The sequence below is a fragment of the Dipodomys ordii genome, unplaced genomic scaffold (genome assembly GCF_000151885.1).
Source record: "Dipodomys ordii isolate 6190 unplaced genomic scaffold, Dord_2.0 Scaffold113, whole genome shotgun sequence".
NCBI lineage: Eukaryota > Metazoa > Chordata > Mammalia > Rodentia > Heteromyidae > Dipodomys > Dipodomys ordii.
The window spans coordinates 4,854,539-4,867,612 of NW_012267329.1; the positions used below are offsets into that span (position 1 = coordinate 4,854,539).

A 13,074-nucleotide genomic window follows, 5' to 3' on the forward strand; every position below is an offset into this window, starting at 1 on the left:
ATGCTTTTGCATTCATACTTGAATCTCCAGCTTCACTGGGGATTTAGACCCAAAGGAGAACAGAAAACATATTTCAAGGTATATGATCACTGTGATTTTGTGCTGCTACTCAAAGCTGAATGTGTTCTCATTCCAAGAGGTAGGAGTTTGGTTTGCGTTAAGATTTTTGCCTCTTGAGTCTCACTTATTTAACTATAAGAGAAATGCACATAATCTCAGCACTACCCAAAGTTACACTCTGAGAAAATGCTATCTTTGAGATGCTTAGGATTGTGTTGATACTTAAAATGAATTTGGAGGTTTACATGTAAAGGTATATAAATCTTTTCTGAAACACTTATGTTTTTATACATCTGAGTTTTTAAGGGTCAACATTGTGGACAGGAAGTTTAGTACATACATTCTGCAGGTTTAGAGTTTAGGATCAATATAGATAAAACCTGAGATCCTTTTTAAATTTTTTAGTTTGTTCTTTATACAAATATATATCATTTTCAAAGTGACTTTACTTTATGTTAAAATTTCCAGTGAAAAATTATCATTACAGTAGAAAGTTATTTTTTTCATATGAATGAACATGCTTTATATTGGTTGATATTAAAGGATTTTTTGTACAGTGATTGCATTAGCATTTCAATGTATTTGCTAAAACATTATTACTTTTTTCAAATATATAAAATATCCAATAAACTTGAACAATTGGTGAATTAATAAGTAACCTCCTTTTTAGCACTAATATAGAACTTATATCTAGTATCAGAAATTTTGTATGACTTCTAAAAAAGAGTTTTATTTAACTGATGGTTATCTTGAAATGTAAAACAATCTGAGCAACTCTATCACATGTTAGCATTAAGAAGATTACAGAAATCTGTTTTACATTAATTGCTGGATGTATTGGACTTGGTGCTCACTATAATTTAATTATTGCATAGTAACAAAAAAAGTTATATATTTGTAACTGGCAATTTTCCAAATACAAACTATGAAAATAATTTGTATAAGTAAATAGTTTGAGTATGTAACTTCCTGTGTAATTATAAGCAAGTTACATAGTCTTCTCTAAACACTTCTATCTCAATTCTACATGATAGAGAACATAATATTAGCTGGGTGACAGGGCTCAGGCCTGTAATCCTAGCTACTCAGGAGGCTGAGATCTGAGGCTAAAGATTCACAGTCAGCTCAAGCAGCAAAGTCCATGAGATTATTGTCTCCCCTAAAGCACCAAAAAGCTGGAAGTAGAGTTGTGGCTTAATTGATAGAGCACTTGAAGGCTCTGGGACCTTGCCCAGAACTCACATACCTATTCAAAATATCATTTTTATAACATGTAATACACTATATGCATAACACATACTTCAATAGGTATGTAATTCTTAGCTGCACATTAAGCATTTAGCAAGAATATATATATATGCATATTTACCAACTATAAATATATTTCAACTGCTATCTGAGCTTGTCATACAATAACCTATTTATGTTTTCCTATCAGTGTACTCAGTCTTGTGGATTTGTTCATCTATTTTGAATTTTTATTTTCCTTTAAAACCATACATTTTAGATTTAAGAAATTGCAAACGTCAAGGGAAAGAAAGAATATAAGATAGAATTTTGAGGGTGGTTTTGCTAAAATCAATTTTAAAATTATAGATAGTATCATTTTCCATTGCATATGTATACTGGTACTTGAATATGATTATGATGACATTCAGTATGCACTAAGATAAATTAAATCAATGTGTTTATAAATTTTTCATATAATCTATTCTTCCTAGATTTGTCCTGGGAGCAACCTTATTGTCTGATGGATTCCCTGGTAGATGGGAACCACACCACAGTGACAGAGTTCATTCTGTTGGGCTTAACACAGGACCCAGTCCTTCGAGTCATCCTCTTCATCATCATCCTGTGCATCTACCTGGTGACCATAGCTGGAAATCTCTGCACAATCCTTCTCATCAGAGTCTCCACTCAGCTCCACCACCCCATGTACTTTTTCCTCAGCAATTTAGCTTTTGCGGACATGGGCCTTTCATCTTCTGTCACACCCAACATGTTAGTTAACTTTCTGATGGACAAAAACATGATCTCCTACCATGGATGTGTCATCCAGATGTGTACAGCTTTCCTCTTTGGGGCAGTTGAGTGCTGTCTTCTGGCTGCCATGGCCTATGATCGCTTTGTGGCCATCTGCAACCCACTGGTGTATTCATCCAAAATGTCCACACAAGTTTGTTTCCAGTTACTTATAGTAGCTTTCATAGGTGGTTGTTTTAATGCTTCAGCCTTTGCTATTACTTTCTTTTCTCTAGTGTTCTGTGGGTCAAACAGAATCAATCATTTCTTCTGTGATTTTGCTCCTCTGCGTGAAATTGCTTGTTCTGAAGATAGTGCCCTCCTACTTCTTTCCACATTTACTGCTGCCTCCATCTCTGTGATCACAGTGATTGTCATAGCCGTCTCCTACATCTACATCCTCATCACCATCCTGAAGATGCGCTCCACTGAGGGCCGCCAGAAAGCCTTCTCCACCTGCACCTCCCACCTCACTGCAGTTGCTCTGTTCTATGGGACAGTTATGTTTATTTATCTGATGCCCAAATCTAGCTACTCCACTGACCAGAACAAGGTGATATCTGTGTTCTACATGGTGGTGATCCCCATGTTGAACCCCCTTATCTACAGTCTCAGGAATAATGAGATCAAGGGGGCTCTGAAGAGAGAGCTTTGGAGGAAAGTGTTTTCTTAGTCAGGCTTGGTATTTTCTAATCTTCATTATAGAAATAATAGCTATACCTAAAAGTAAACTGACATTCTGAAATCGTCCTGCAATCATTTTGATACATAATTACCTATAGAGCAATTTTTATTAAGCATAGTTCATTTTGAGATCATGTACCAACTAAGAGGTTTTGATGTGGTGTCATGAAATCTCACTGAGTTTATGATTAAGAATATGAACTCTTGTTGGAAAACAAAATTTGCTAAAAATTATTTCAAAGTTTTCACCCCCCAAAAAGGTGCTTACTGGAATGTGTTAGTTTGGATGTGAAGCTCCCTGATTTTATGGCCATAAAATTACTTAATTTCAATTCTTTCTGTGATTTTGGTGGTGGTTGAAATTATGAGGGAGTAAGAAGGGGATCTTTAACACACTGATTAAAACATTCTCCCTGCTATAGTGACACAGATACTTTTCCTTTTAATGTTCTTCCAAGTGTCTTGTAAGCTTTCTTTTTTTCTCTTTGTTCTTTTTTTGTGTTTTATGTTCACTGTTGTATTCTGTTTTAAAAATGTTACTTTATTGGAGAGATGCTGTACAGAGGGGTTGCGGTTACATGAGTGAGGTCCATTTCTTGTTGATTGTTACCCACTCTTCTGTTGTTCTCCCACTATCCCTTCCCTTTCCCTACCCCTGCCCTCCTCAGTTTGCAAAGTTCATTTCCAACATGGTGTCTTCTGAATATCATTTTTGCAATGGATTATCCTTTGTATTTCTTTCCTCATTTTGTTATTTTCCTTCCCTTCCCCAAATCAGATTAATGTATATACTAAATGGAAGGTACTAGAATCAAAGACAGAGATTTCCATGGAAAACCCATGGAGAAAGAAAAATGAAATTAGTAATAGAAACAGCACAATGCTGAAATAAGGAAACAGGTTAACCTATGGTAACAATGAGATGTATAAGACACTATGTTGCAAATGAACTTTTCAACTTTGGGGTAGGAAGAGGGGAGTTGGGGAGGTGGGGAGGGAAGGAATGGTAGGGGAAAAACAAAGGAGGAGGTTAAAATGCTGGATAAGAAATGTACTCATTTGGTAGTGGAGACTATGGCCATGCTGCGAAGGCTTCGAGAAGTGCCCTGTCACTTCCTAGTCTGTGAGAAATCCAACTTCAGCCACCACAAGTCACTCCACCGGCATCTAGTGGAGGCCCACTATCACAATTACCAGGTGTCATTTCTCATTCCAGAATGTGGGATACTACCAAAAGAACTGAAAAGCCTGGTCATGGAAACTGGACCCTATTACTCTGTGAAGAATTTATCTCTTCATGAATTAATTACACATGACGTCATCAACACTTTTGTAAGGAAAGGTTCCTGCTATGCACTGACGTTCAATATACATATTGATGAAGGTACTGTTGGTCTGATATCCAATGGAAATTTGATTTTATCCCTGGTAAAGACACTTATGAAGAAACTGGAGTTCAAGGTCATCCCTCTCAGTATTTTGGCAGAAAAATCAGAAAGTTCATTGTTTCCATTGTTTTGATGGATTCACCCTTTATATTGGAGTCTAAGAAGTATAAAAGAATATGCTGGTCCTTCAAAGACAAGAAGCCTTTGAAGTTTGATTTCCTTTTGGCTTGGCATTGTACAGGTGCAACAGAGTCAACAATGATGTCATACTTTTCCAAATTCCAAATTCAGAAACATCACCCTAAAGTAGACCTGAGCACAGTGAGTGATTTGCAGTGCCCAGTGCGGCAGAGCAGTGAGCTTAAAGGAGAGGCGGAATCATCCTGTGGGTGCCCCAGAGCTCTTTGAGTGGCTTGGTGCAGTCTTCTGTAATGCAGACCTAAATAACGAGCCTAATAATTTCGTGTCAACCTACTGCTGTCCTCAGCCAACAGTAGTGGCCAGGTCTTGCCTGTGTACAATCACTGGCCTCATCCTTCCAGAGCAAATCTGTGTCTTGCTGGAATGGCTGTGTCATTACTTTGATGAACCAAAGCTGGCCCCGTGGATTACCTTGTCAGTTCAAGGCTTTGCAGACAGCCCTGTCTCCTGGAGAGAGAATGAGCATGATTTTCACAAAGGAGGTGAACATAGGTACAGCTATGTGATGTTTAATAACTAGGACCATTGGCTTCAGGTGGCTGTTGGGAGACTTGATGACTGTCGTCTCTAAGCAATACTGAATTTTTAAATCTGTTTATTTTTTGTCACTGTTGTTTTCTGATTTCTTCATTGTGTATGTGTGGGTCTGTGCACTGATAAAGTTCCTCAGCTCAGCATTTGCTTGCATTCTGGCCTGCAACAGCCTATCTACGTGGCATCTGGTGCATGCTTAGTGACTGACTGTATCTCTCAAACACAGGGTGTGTTCACTGCATTGTCATAACAGCTGGACTGGGGACCATTGTGTAAGGGCTGCTGTTGCTCATTGAAGCTTTTTTCAAGCAATGAAAAGACCTGTATCACCCTTCCCAAGACCTGTCCTGTGGTAAGGCTCTTCATTTATTCCCTCCTCAATTTCTCCTCAACCCTATGAGGAAACTAAGGGATAGCATGGTACGGAAGCTGCTGAGTTCACTCTGCTAGTGGATGAGCCTGGATGTCAGGCCAGCCTGAGTCCTCATCAGTTTTTCTCACTGTGTTTATTGTCTCTGGATCAGGGAGGGACCTGTGGGAACTTTGAATTGCTAACCAACAAGTTCTATGTTATTTCTAGCAATGTGTCTGATAGGAACCCGATGAAAAAAACAGCTTTTATAATTCACAGGGAAAAAATATACTTTAAATGTATTCAGAAAAAAAGAAATGTGTACATTGCCTTACTCATGTAACTTTAACCACTCTGTACAATATTTTTACAATAAAAATATATACAAAAAACAAAAATGAAATAAAATAAGAAAAAAGAACTAGATATAGTACATTGGTGAAATCAACTGAGAAAAAGACCTTTTGTTTCCATGCCTGAAGTTCATTTCAATTAGAATCATTTTGTATGGTCATATGTACATAGCTCTTAAGCTATTATGATTCTCTGCCGGACTATCCTACATATACTAATGATTACGAATGAAGGAAACCATAGAGCCCATATTTCTTTGGTCTGGCTTACCTCACTTAATACTATTTTTTTCCAAGTCTTTCTATTTCTTCATGAAAGGTGTGATGTCATTCTTTCTGATAGAAGCATAAAAGGCCATTGTGTATATATACCACATTTTCTTGATCCATTCATCTATTGAAGAGCACCTGGGTTGGTTCCATAGCTATGGTAAATAATGCTGCAATGAACATAGTTGTTCTGTTTACTTTAATGTGGCTTAGCTTGAGATCCTTTAGATAAATTCCCAGGAGTGGGATTCTGGGATCATAGGAGTGTTCTATGTTTAGTCTTTCGAGGTACCTCCATACAGCCTTCCAAGGTGGTTGTACCATCTTACATTTCCACCAATAGTGAAGTAGTGTTCTCTTTTGGCTACATCCCCACCAGCATCTATTATCATTTGTTTTCTTGATAATGACCATTCTTCCTGGGGTGAGGTAGAATCTCAATGTGGTTTTGGTTTGGATTTCTTTTATGGCCAGAGAAATTGAGCATTTCTTCATGTGTCTATTGGCCATTCTTATTTCCTTTCCAGAGAAGTCTCTTTTTAATTCTTTAGCCTACTTATTAATGGTCACCATTGTATTTTAATGCAGCCTGTCTATGAGCTTACTATTTTTTTTCTGCTTGATCTGCTCTCCTGGTGATGTTATTCTATCACATTTTTAATGTGATGAAGGATTTCTGGTTTATTTATTTTTTATTATTTAAAAATATAATATTTTGAGCTTAGTACTGCTGGCTCATGCTTGTAGTTCTAGCTATTCAGACTGAGATCTGAGGATTGTGGTTCAAAGCCAGCTCAAGCATTATGCAATGTCTCCCCCAGCCTTGTCCTCCTCTGTCATTCTCACCTGGCATTTTAGACACATATCTTTGCATTACTTTTTAAATGTTTTTTTTATTGTAAAAATACCATATAAAGGTGTTACAATTACATGGGCAAGGTAGTGAGTTCATTTCTTACCAAGCATTGTTGCCTCCTCATTCGTTTCCCCTTCCCATCCCTTCCCATCTCCCTACCACATGCCCACCACCCCCCTCTTGACCTCCCAACCCCAGCCAAAGTTGTAAAGTTTATTTTTGGACATAAGGTCTTGTACATTTCATTGTTGCAATGAGTCCACTTGTATCCCTATTTAAATGATTTGTTTTTTCCCTTCCCATCCACAAATTATACCAACATCAAATACAGTGAAAACAGGGGTTATACCATGGGGGAGGCACATACAAAGCAACAAAGAAATCATCTTATATATATGTTAGAAACAATCACAAGAAAGAAAGAACATTTGAGTCCTTATCTTGGGGTTCATTTCGCCTAACATGTTTGCTGCTCTACTATTTCTTCTTGAAAGTCCATCACACCTAGCATTAGTAATGTAGTAATTTACAGAAAATATAAAGATTCTGAGACCTTACTATTTTTTCTCATGCTACCTTATGATATGTTGTATATGTCTAACATTTATATGAAATCACCAAAAGCAGTAGCACCATTTTATTTAGTGATTTTTATGTATTTTAGTGTTATGTTTATATAAACCAGTTATTTGCCATTTTAGATATGAGATGAGAGTTAGAGATTCCTATTCTTTCCTGATGTTTAGCTTCTTGAATGCATAATGTGATTACTACTGGAGTAACAATGACTGGATTGTCATAGGAAGTGTTTGATGGTCTTTTAGAATAGTCTGTTTCACGGTCAAGGAAATGGTGTGTATGCATTGAACTTAAGACTCCATTATTTGGGATAATATTTAGGGATGGCAACTGTTGCACAGGCTGCTGATGGCTTCCCAGGAGATGGAAAATTTCTGACAAGTAGGGGAGACTTTAGTCAACAGTATTGGAAACAGGAAACTGACATTGGGCATTGAAATCAGAACAAATTGCTTGAAACTTTTGGTCTCAGTTCTCTTATCTGCCAATGAGGATACTTAAAGGAATGATTTCATAAAATTGATGAGGATTTAAAATGTGTTCAGTGCTTAGCATACTTTTTAATCCAATAGAGTCAGCTCTGTAGGATATTGATTCTAGTTATTGTAGCGTTTATAAACTTTCTCCCTTAACAGTGTGCCTCAGGGGTTTAGAGAGGTGACTTTAAGGTGGGGTTTTGAAAAATCAGAGTATGGCTGCATCTTGTGGCTGAAGATTCTGGTGTTCTGTCACAATCCATCTACACAATGACACTGTTTCTCTTCTGGAACTCATCCAAACATCTTTCTAATTTTTCTTTCATTATACAGCTTTTGACATGTTTCTTTCTACCATGAAAATGTATATGTTTTATTTATTTTTTACATTTTTGGTTATTTAAAAGGTAGCTTTACAAGTACCGTGTTCCCTGACAGTACTGATTAGCATGTGTTATGGATGTCAGTACATAATATTTAGCAATAAACACATTGAATGGATAGAGCTCACGTTAGCAATTTATACATGAAATTTAGTGTTGTCTTTTTAATGGCAAGATCCACAGTAACCATGGAACTAACATTTATCTAATAGCAAGTCTGGTTAACATTTATTTATAAGAAAGTTTGGTAAATTTAGACTATAGATGTAGCATAAATACCTAGAAGAGAACAAAAGGATAAATTGACCACTTGAGAATTGGCAGTATCTTGAGATGTTGAATTTGGATTGCCCTATGTCTATAACACAACTTAATGATGCTCTACACCTTGTGTGTGGCTTCCAGCTTGGTTCAACTTGTTTCTTTGGGACATTTAAATGCTTTATTTTAGCTTCCATGGCCTATGATGACTTTGTGGGTATCTGCAACCCACTGCTGTATTCAGCCAAAACATCTACATGAGTTTGTGTGCAGTTACTTGCAGTAGCTTTCATAAGAGGTTTTCTGAATGCTTCCTCCTTTACTCTTTCCTTCTTTGGTTTACTTTTCTGTGGACTCAATATAGTCAATCATTTTTTTATGTGATTTTGTTCCCTTAGTTGATGTATCCTGTTCAGCGGACATCATGTTCACAATTGTTCCCTCATTTACTGCTGGCTCTGTCATTGTGTCCACAGGGATTGTCATAGCCATCAGCTACATGTACATCCTCATCACCATCCTGAAGTTGTGCTCCACTTAGGGCCGCCACAAGGCCTTTTCCACCTGCACCTCCCACCTCACTGCAGTCACTCTGTGCTATGGGACAGTTACATTTATTTATGTGATGCCAGCTGCTCCACTGACCAGAAGAAGAAGATGATATCTGTGTTCTATATGGTGGTGATACCCATGTTGAACCCCCTCATCTACAGATTCAGGCATAACAAGATTAAAGGTGTTCTGAAAAGAGATCTTGGTAGGAAAATACTTTCTTAATGAGGTATTACTTTGTACAGTTTCTTACAGGAATGATATTGCCTAGTTGTCATATTTAAAAGGAAGATGAGTATCTGGTTATCATCATCATCATCATCATCTTTTTGATAATGATGTGTTTATCATGCAACAGAATTACCGTTCAACAAAGTCGTCCATGAATACACTATGTCATGGTCAATGTCATACTGAATATCTGTTTTGAAATCTATCCTCTGATGCAGCCTTAGTGAATGTGATGATTTTTCAGTAAACATTAGGGTTAAATTTTTAGGTAACTCAGTTACTTTTAAAGTAAAAAAAAATATATATATATACAATTAGGAACATAAATTGTGTCAATTAAACAAAATTGTATTCATCCACTGAACACGTTTTTTTCTATGGCATGTCTTCATGAGGTTAGACCTTGTTATGGGATGGCTCTTCAATATTGCCCAAGGTGGATATTTGTTACAGCATTGGTCCCTAGTACTGTGCTATTAGGAGATGGTGGAAACATCCAGAGGTTGAGCCTAGTGACGGTTAGCTCACTGGGGAAGGTACCCCAACCTCTTTGACTTCTCTGTTTTGTTTTCTGACCAGGATGTGAATGGTTTTATTCTACTGTGTGTGACAGCATGATATGTCACCAAAAGCCTCAGTCATGGAGCCATCTCATTACTTAGTGAAACTTCCAAATTTATGAACCTAAATAAACCTTTTCTGCATTGAATTTTATAGGTCAGCTACTTTTTTTCACAGTAACAGAACATTTACTAACCTTTACTCGTTGGCTGTATTCATTTCACCATCAGATTATTGTTATTATTCCTTGTAGAATTTGGATCCATAGTGCATTGAATCTGAATCTGCAAATCAACCTTTGGAGATGGAGTTTTTACTTTATTGATAGTGCGTTTTCCAGTTAAGGAATATAGTATTGAATATAGTACCTCTTTCTACTTAAGTGGGTTTTCTTTCATTTATCTTTAAATACAGTTTATATGCTATTCATAAATGTATTTCCAAATACTTTGACACACTTTTTTCTGGCAGAAAGAGCATTTATTTGGGGGACAGCAAACTATGGGCCTGTAAGAGATGGAGGCATGTGGAGACAGAGGGGAAAGAAGAGGAGAAAAAGAGAGAAAGAGAAGAGCACTTTGACACATTTTAAATACATTTATTATTTTTTTTGTCGGTCATGGGGTTTGAATTCTGGGCTTGGGTGCTATCCCTGTGTCCCTACATTCTTCAGCTCAAGATGAGCTCTCTACTTCTTGAGCCACAGCACCACTTCCAGTTTTCTAGTGGTTTATTGGAGATAAGAGGTCACGGCCTTGCCTGCCTGGACTGGCTTTGAACCATGATCTTCAGATCTCAGCCTCCTGAGTAGCTAGGATTACAGGTGTGAGCAACTGGAGCTTAGCTTTAAATAAATTTTATTACACTTTTATTCTCTTTTAGTAGTTACCAGATATAAATATGATTTTTGCATATATTCAACTTTTGTTCTGTTATCTTTCTAGATAAAGCATATGTTTTATAAATTTCTCAGTATTTACTGGATTAACACCAAGCAAAAATGGAGTTTTACTTATTGTTTTATCTCTGATTTCACATTTTTAATGTGGTTTTATATTTGTTTTCATTACCTTATTCAATAGCTGAGACTTCAGTATAACCATGAATAAAAATAGTGAAGGAGAAGTTTTCCCCAAACAAAGATGAAAATAATTCAATATTTTACCATGTGGGTGGTCTTTAATAGTGTTTTGTTTTTTTCTTTCTCTTTTTTCTTTTCCTTGGATCATATGAGATTTTTCCCTTCTATTGTACTCTATGTTTTTTTCATTGACATTTTAGTCATAGGTCTTTACATCATTTTTAAACAATTGATTTAACTATTATCTGTTATTAAAATGTCACCTTTTAGCTAGAATTAGTTATGTAGCAATTTACATAAAATATAAAGTACTTGTATATTTATTTTCCTCATCCTACCTTTATGACATTGCTTTTATGTCTTATATGTATGTAATGATTCCACGAGGCAATATCCTATGCTTTTTTTTTTACCTGTTGAAATGTATATATTTTAAGGGAATTAGAAGGGATATTAGTAGGGAATTTAAGTTTATATTATTCATTCTTGTAAGAAATTTCTGTTCTTTCAACTAATGTTCATCTTCCTGAGTGTAGTACATGTCACTGTCTGAGTCATAGCAAGTCACGTCTGTCTTGACATAAAAGAGGCTCAAATGTCCTTCTAGAATGGTCCATTTGAGAGTTCAGTGTGTGCACAGAATTCCAGCCTTCATTATGTGGAGTTGTCTTCAGGGTTTTTCACTCCTCCCACATATGGGAGTGCTGCCATGTGGTCTGCAAGGTTGCTGATGGCTTCCCAGAAGGTTTAACATTCCAGCAACTGAGTGGAGTGGGGAGGGGAGAAGCATTAAAGTAGAGACTTTAATGGGTAGTACAAAAATGACAGTTGTGGGGAGGCTTCTCATTCCCTCAGCCTAAGTCTTTTGGACTCTCTAAGCTGTGTCCTTTCCTCAGAAAAATGAAGATAATAAAAGCACTTTCTTGCTGGGTAAAATACTTAGCATAGGAGTTGATATAATGCAAGCTCTGAAGAAATACTGGTTCTTGTGATTATAGTAGTTATAAACCCACAGCCTCAAAATGGGGCTCCAGGGAGTTAGAGTCTATGATGAGGAGCAGTAAGAGAACAAGGGTCAATCAGTCTTCATGTTGAAGATTTGTGTTCTCCCATAATCCTCGTACTCAATAAAGCAATTCTTAAGTGCTAATGGTGTGACACTTTCTTATCTGGAAGGCATATAGACTGTTTTATTTTATTTTATTTTTATTTTTTTTGTTGGTTGTGGAGCTTGAACTCTGGGCTTGGAAACTGTCCCTGGCACTCTTCAGCTCAAGGCAAGCGCTCTACCACTTGAGCCACAGCGCCACTTTGATATAGACTGTTTTAAATGTGCACATATTAACTTTACAGAGCTTCTTGAGCCTTTTCATTTTTCACAACAGAATTTTACATGGAGTTCTACCTCACATGGACCACAGCATATTTTACTGATACCCATCCAAAACATTTGGCAAGAAGTACATATTAAAGCTAAGGTGAACAATTTATGTCTGAAAATTTTAAGCCATGAGATTGCATGTGGGATGGCCAAGAAACTTGATTTTTCTCAGGGTGATTACCAAATTTTTACCAAATAGATTACCAAAACTTTAATTTAGTCAAATCAAACACAGTGAAAAGTATAACCAGACAAACAAAACAAGGTAACACATATGAGAGCAAAGGCAAACAACAACAACCAAACTACTGAGACTTTAAGTTTAGGAAACTTTTAAGTTAGTTATTATAGACCATAATATTAATTAAATTAAAGAAGAATAGAATGGTTGAAGACCATTAGTCTCAGATACATAATAATTGGGAGTTTCTTGCTATTCTGTATGCTGGAGTTGGGGGTTTAAAAGTGTCACCATGCCCCATAGTGACTGCCACTAAGAATGTCCTTTGGAATACTGTGAGAAAAAGAAACAGGAAATCAAGGGTCTCATGAACAACCATATGGAATGGTTATAGCTAATGCTAGATTTTATACCTGACGTTTAACACTATTTCTTCATCATAGCTGTCAAGATATTTATGATTCTTATCACTCTTTTGGGGCATGTAATTATACTCCATAGTAAATGTCAAACAAAGATGGTAAGTCTATGCACAAAGAACAGGATAGAAATGAATAAATTGACCACCAGAGAATTGGTAACATCTTGGAAGATCACTATTGTTATATGAATTGAGTTGCCCAATATCCACTGAAGAACCTGAAAATGCTCCATGATGCTTTTGCATT

General features: G+C 36.6%; 2 protein-coding genes and 2 pseudogenes across 2 annotated transcripts in view; all 4 read left to right on the plus strand.

The window, feature by feature from the left end:
* Positions 1 to 1,810: 1,810 nt before the first annotated feature.
* Positions 1,811 to 2,755, plus strand: LOC105995080 (olfactory receptor 502-like). Its single transcript, XM_013028746.1, has one exon. It carries the CDS (start codon positions 1,811 to 1,813, stop codon positions 2,753 to 2,755), a length of 945 nt encoding a protein of 314 aa, XP_012884200.1.
* Positions 2,756 to 3,840: 1,085 nt separating this feature from the next.
* On the plus strand, positions 3,841 to 4,926 carry LOC105995015 (annotated as a pseudogene).
* Positions 4,927 to 8,512: 3,586 nt separating this feature from the next.
* LOC105995016 lies at positions 8,513 to 9,196 on the plus strand (annotated as a pseudogene).
* A 3,714-nt stretch (positions 9,197 to 12,910) lies between these two features.
* Positions 12,911 to 13,074, plus strand: part of LOC105995017 (olfactory receptor 502-like) — a 3,034-nt gene continuing 2,870 nt past the window's right edge. Inside the window, exon 1 of the mRNA XM_013028686.1 lies at positions 12,911 to 12,926. Within this exon, the coding sequence (XP_012884140.1) occupies positions 12,911 to 12,926 (16 nt within the window). The remainder of the gene's footprint in view (positions 12,927 to 13,074) is intronic.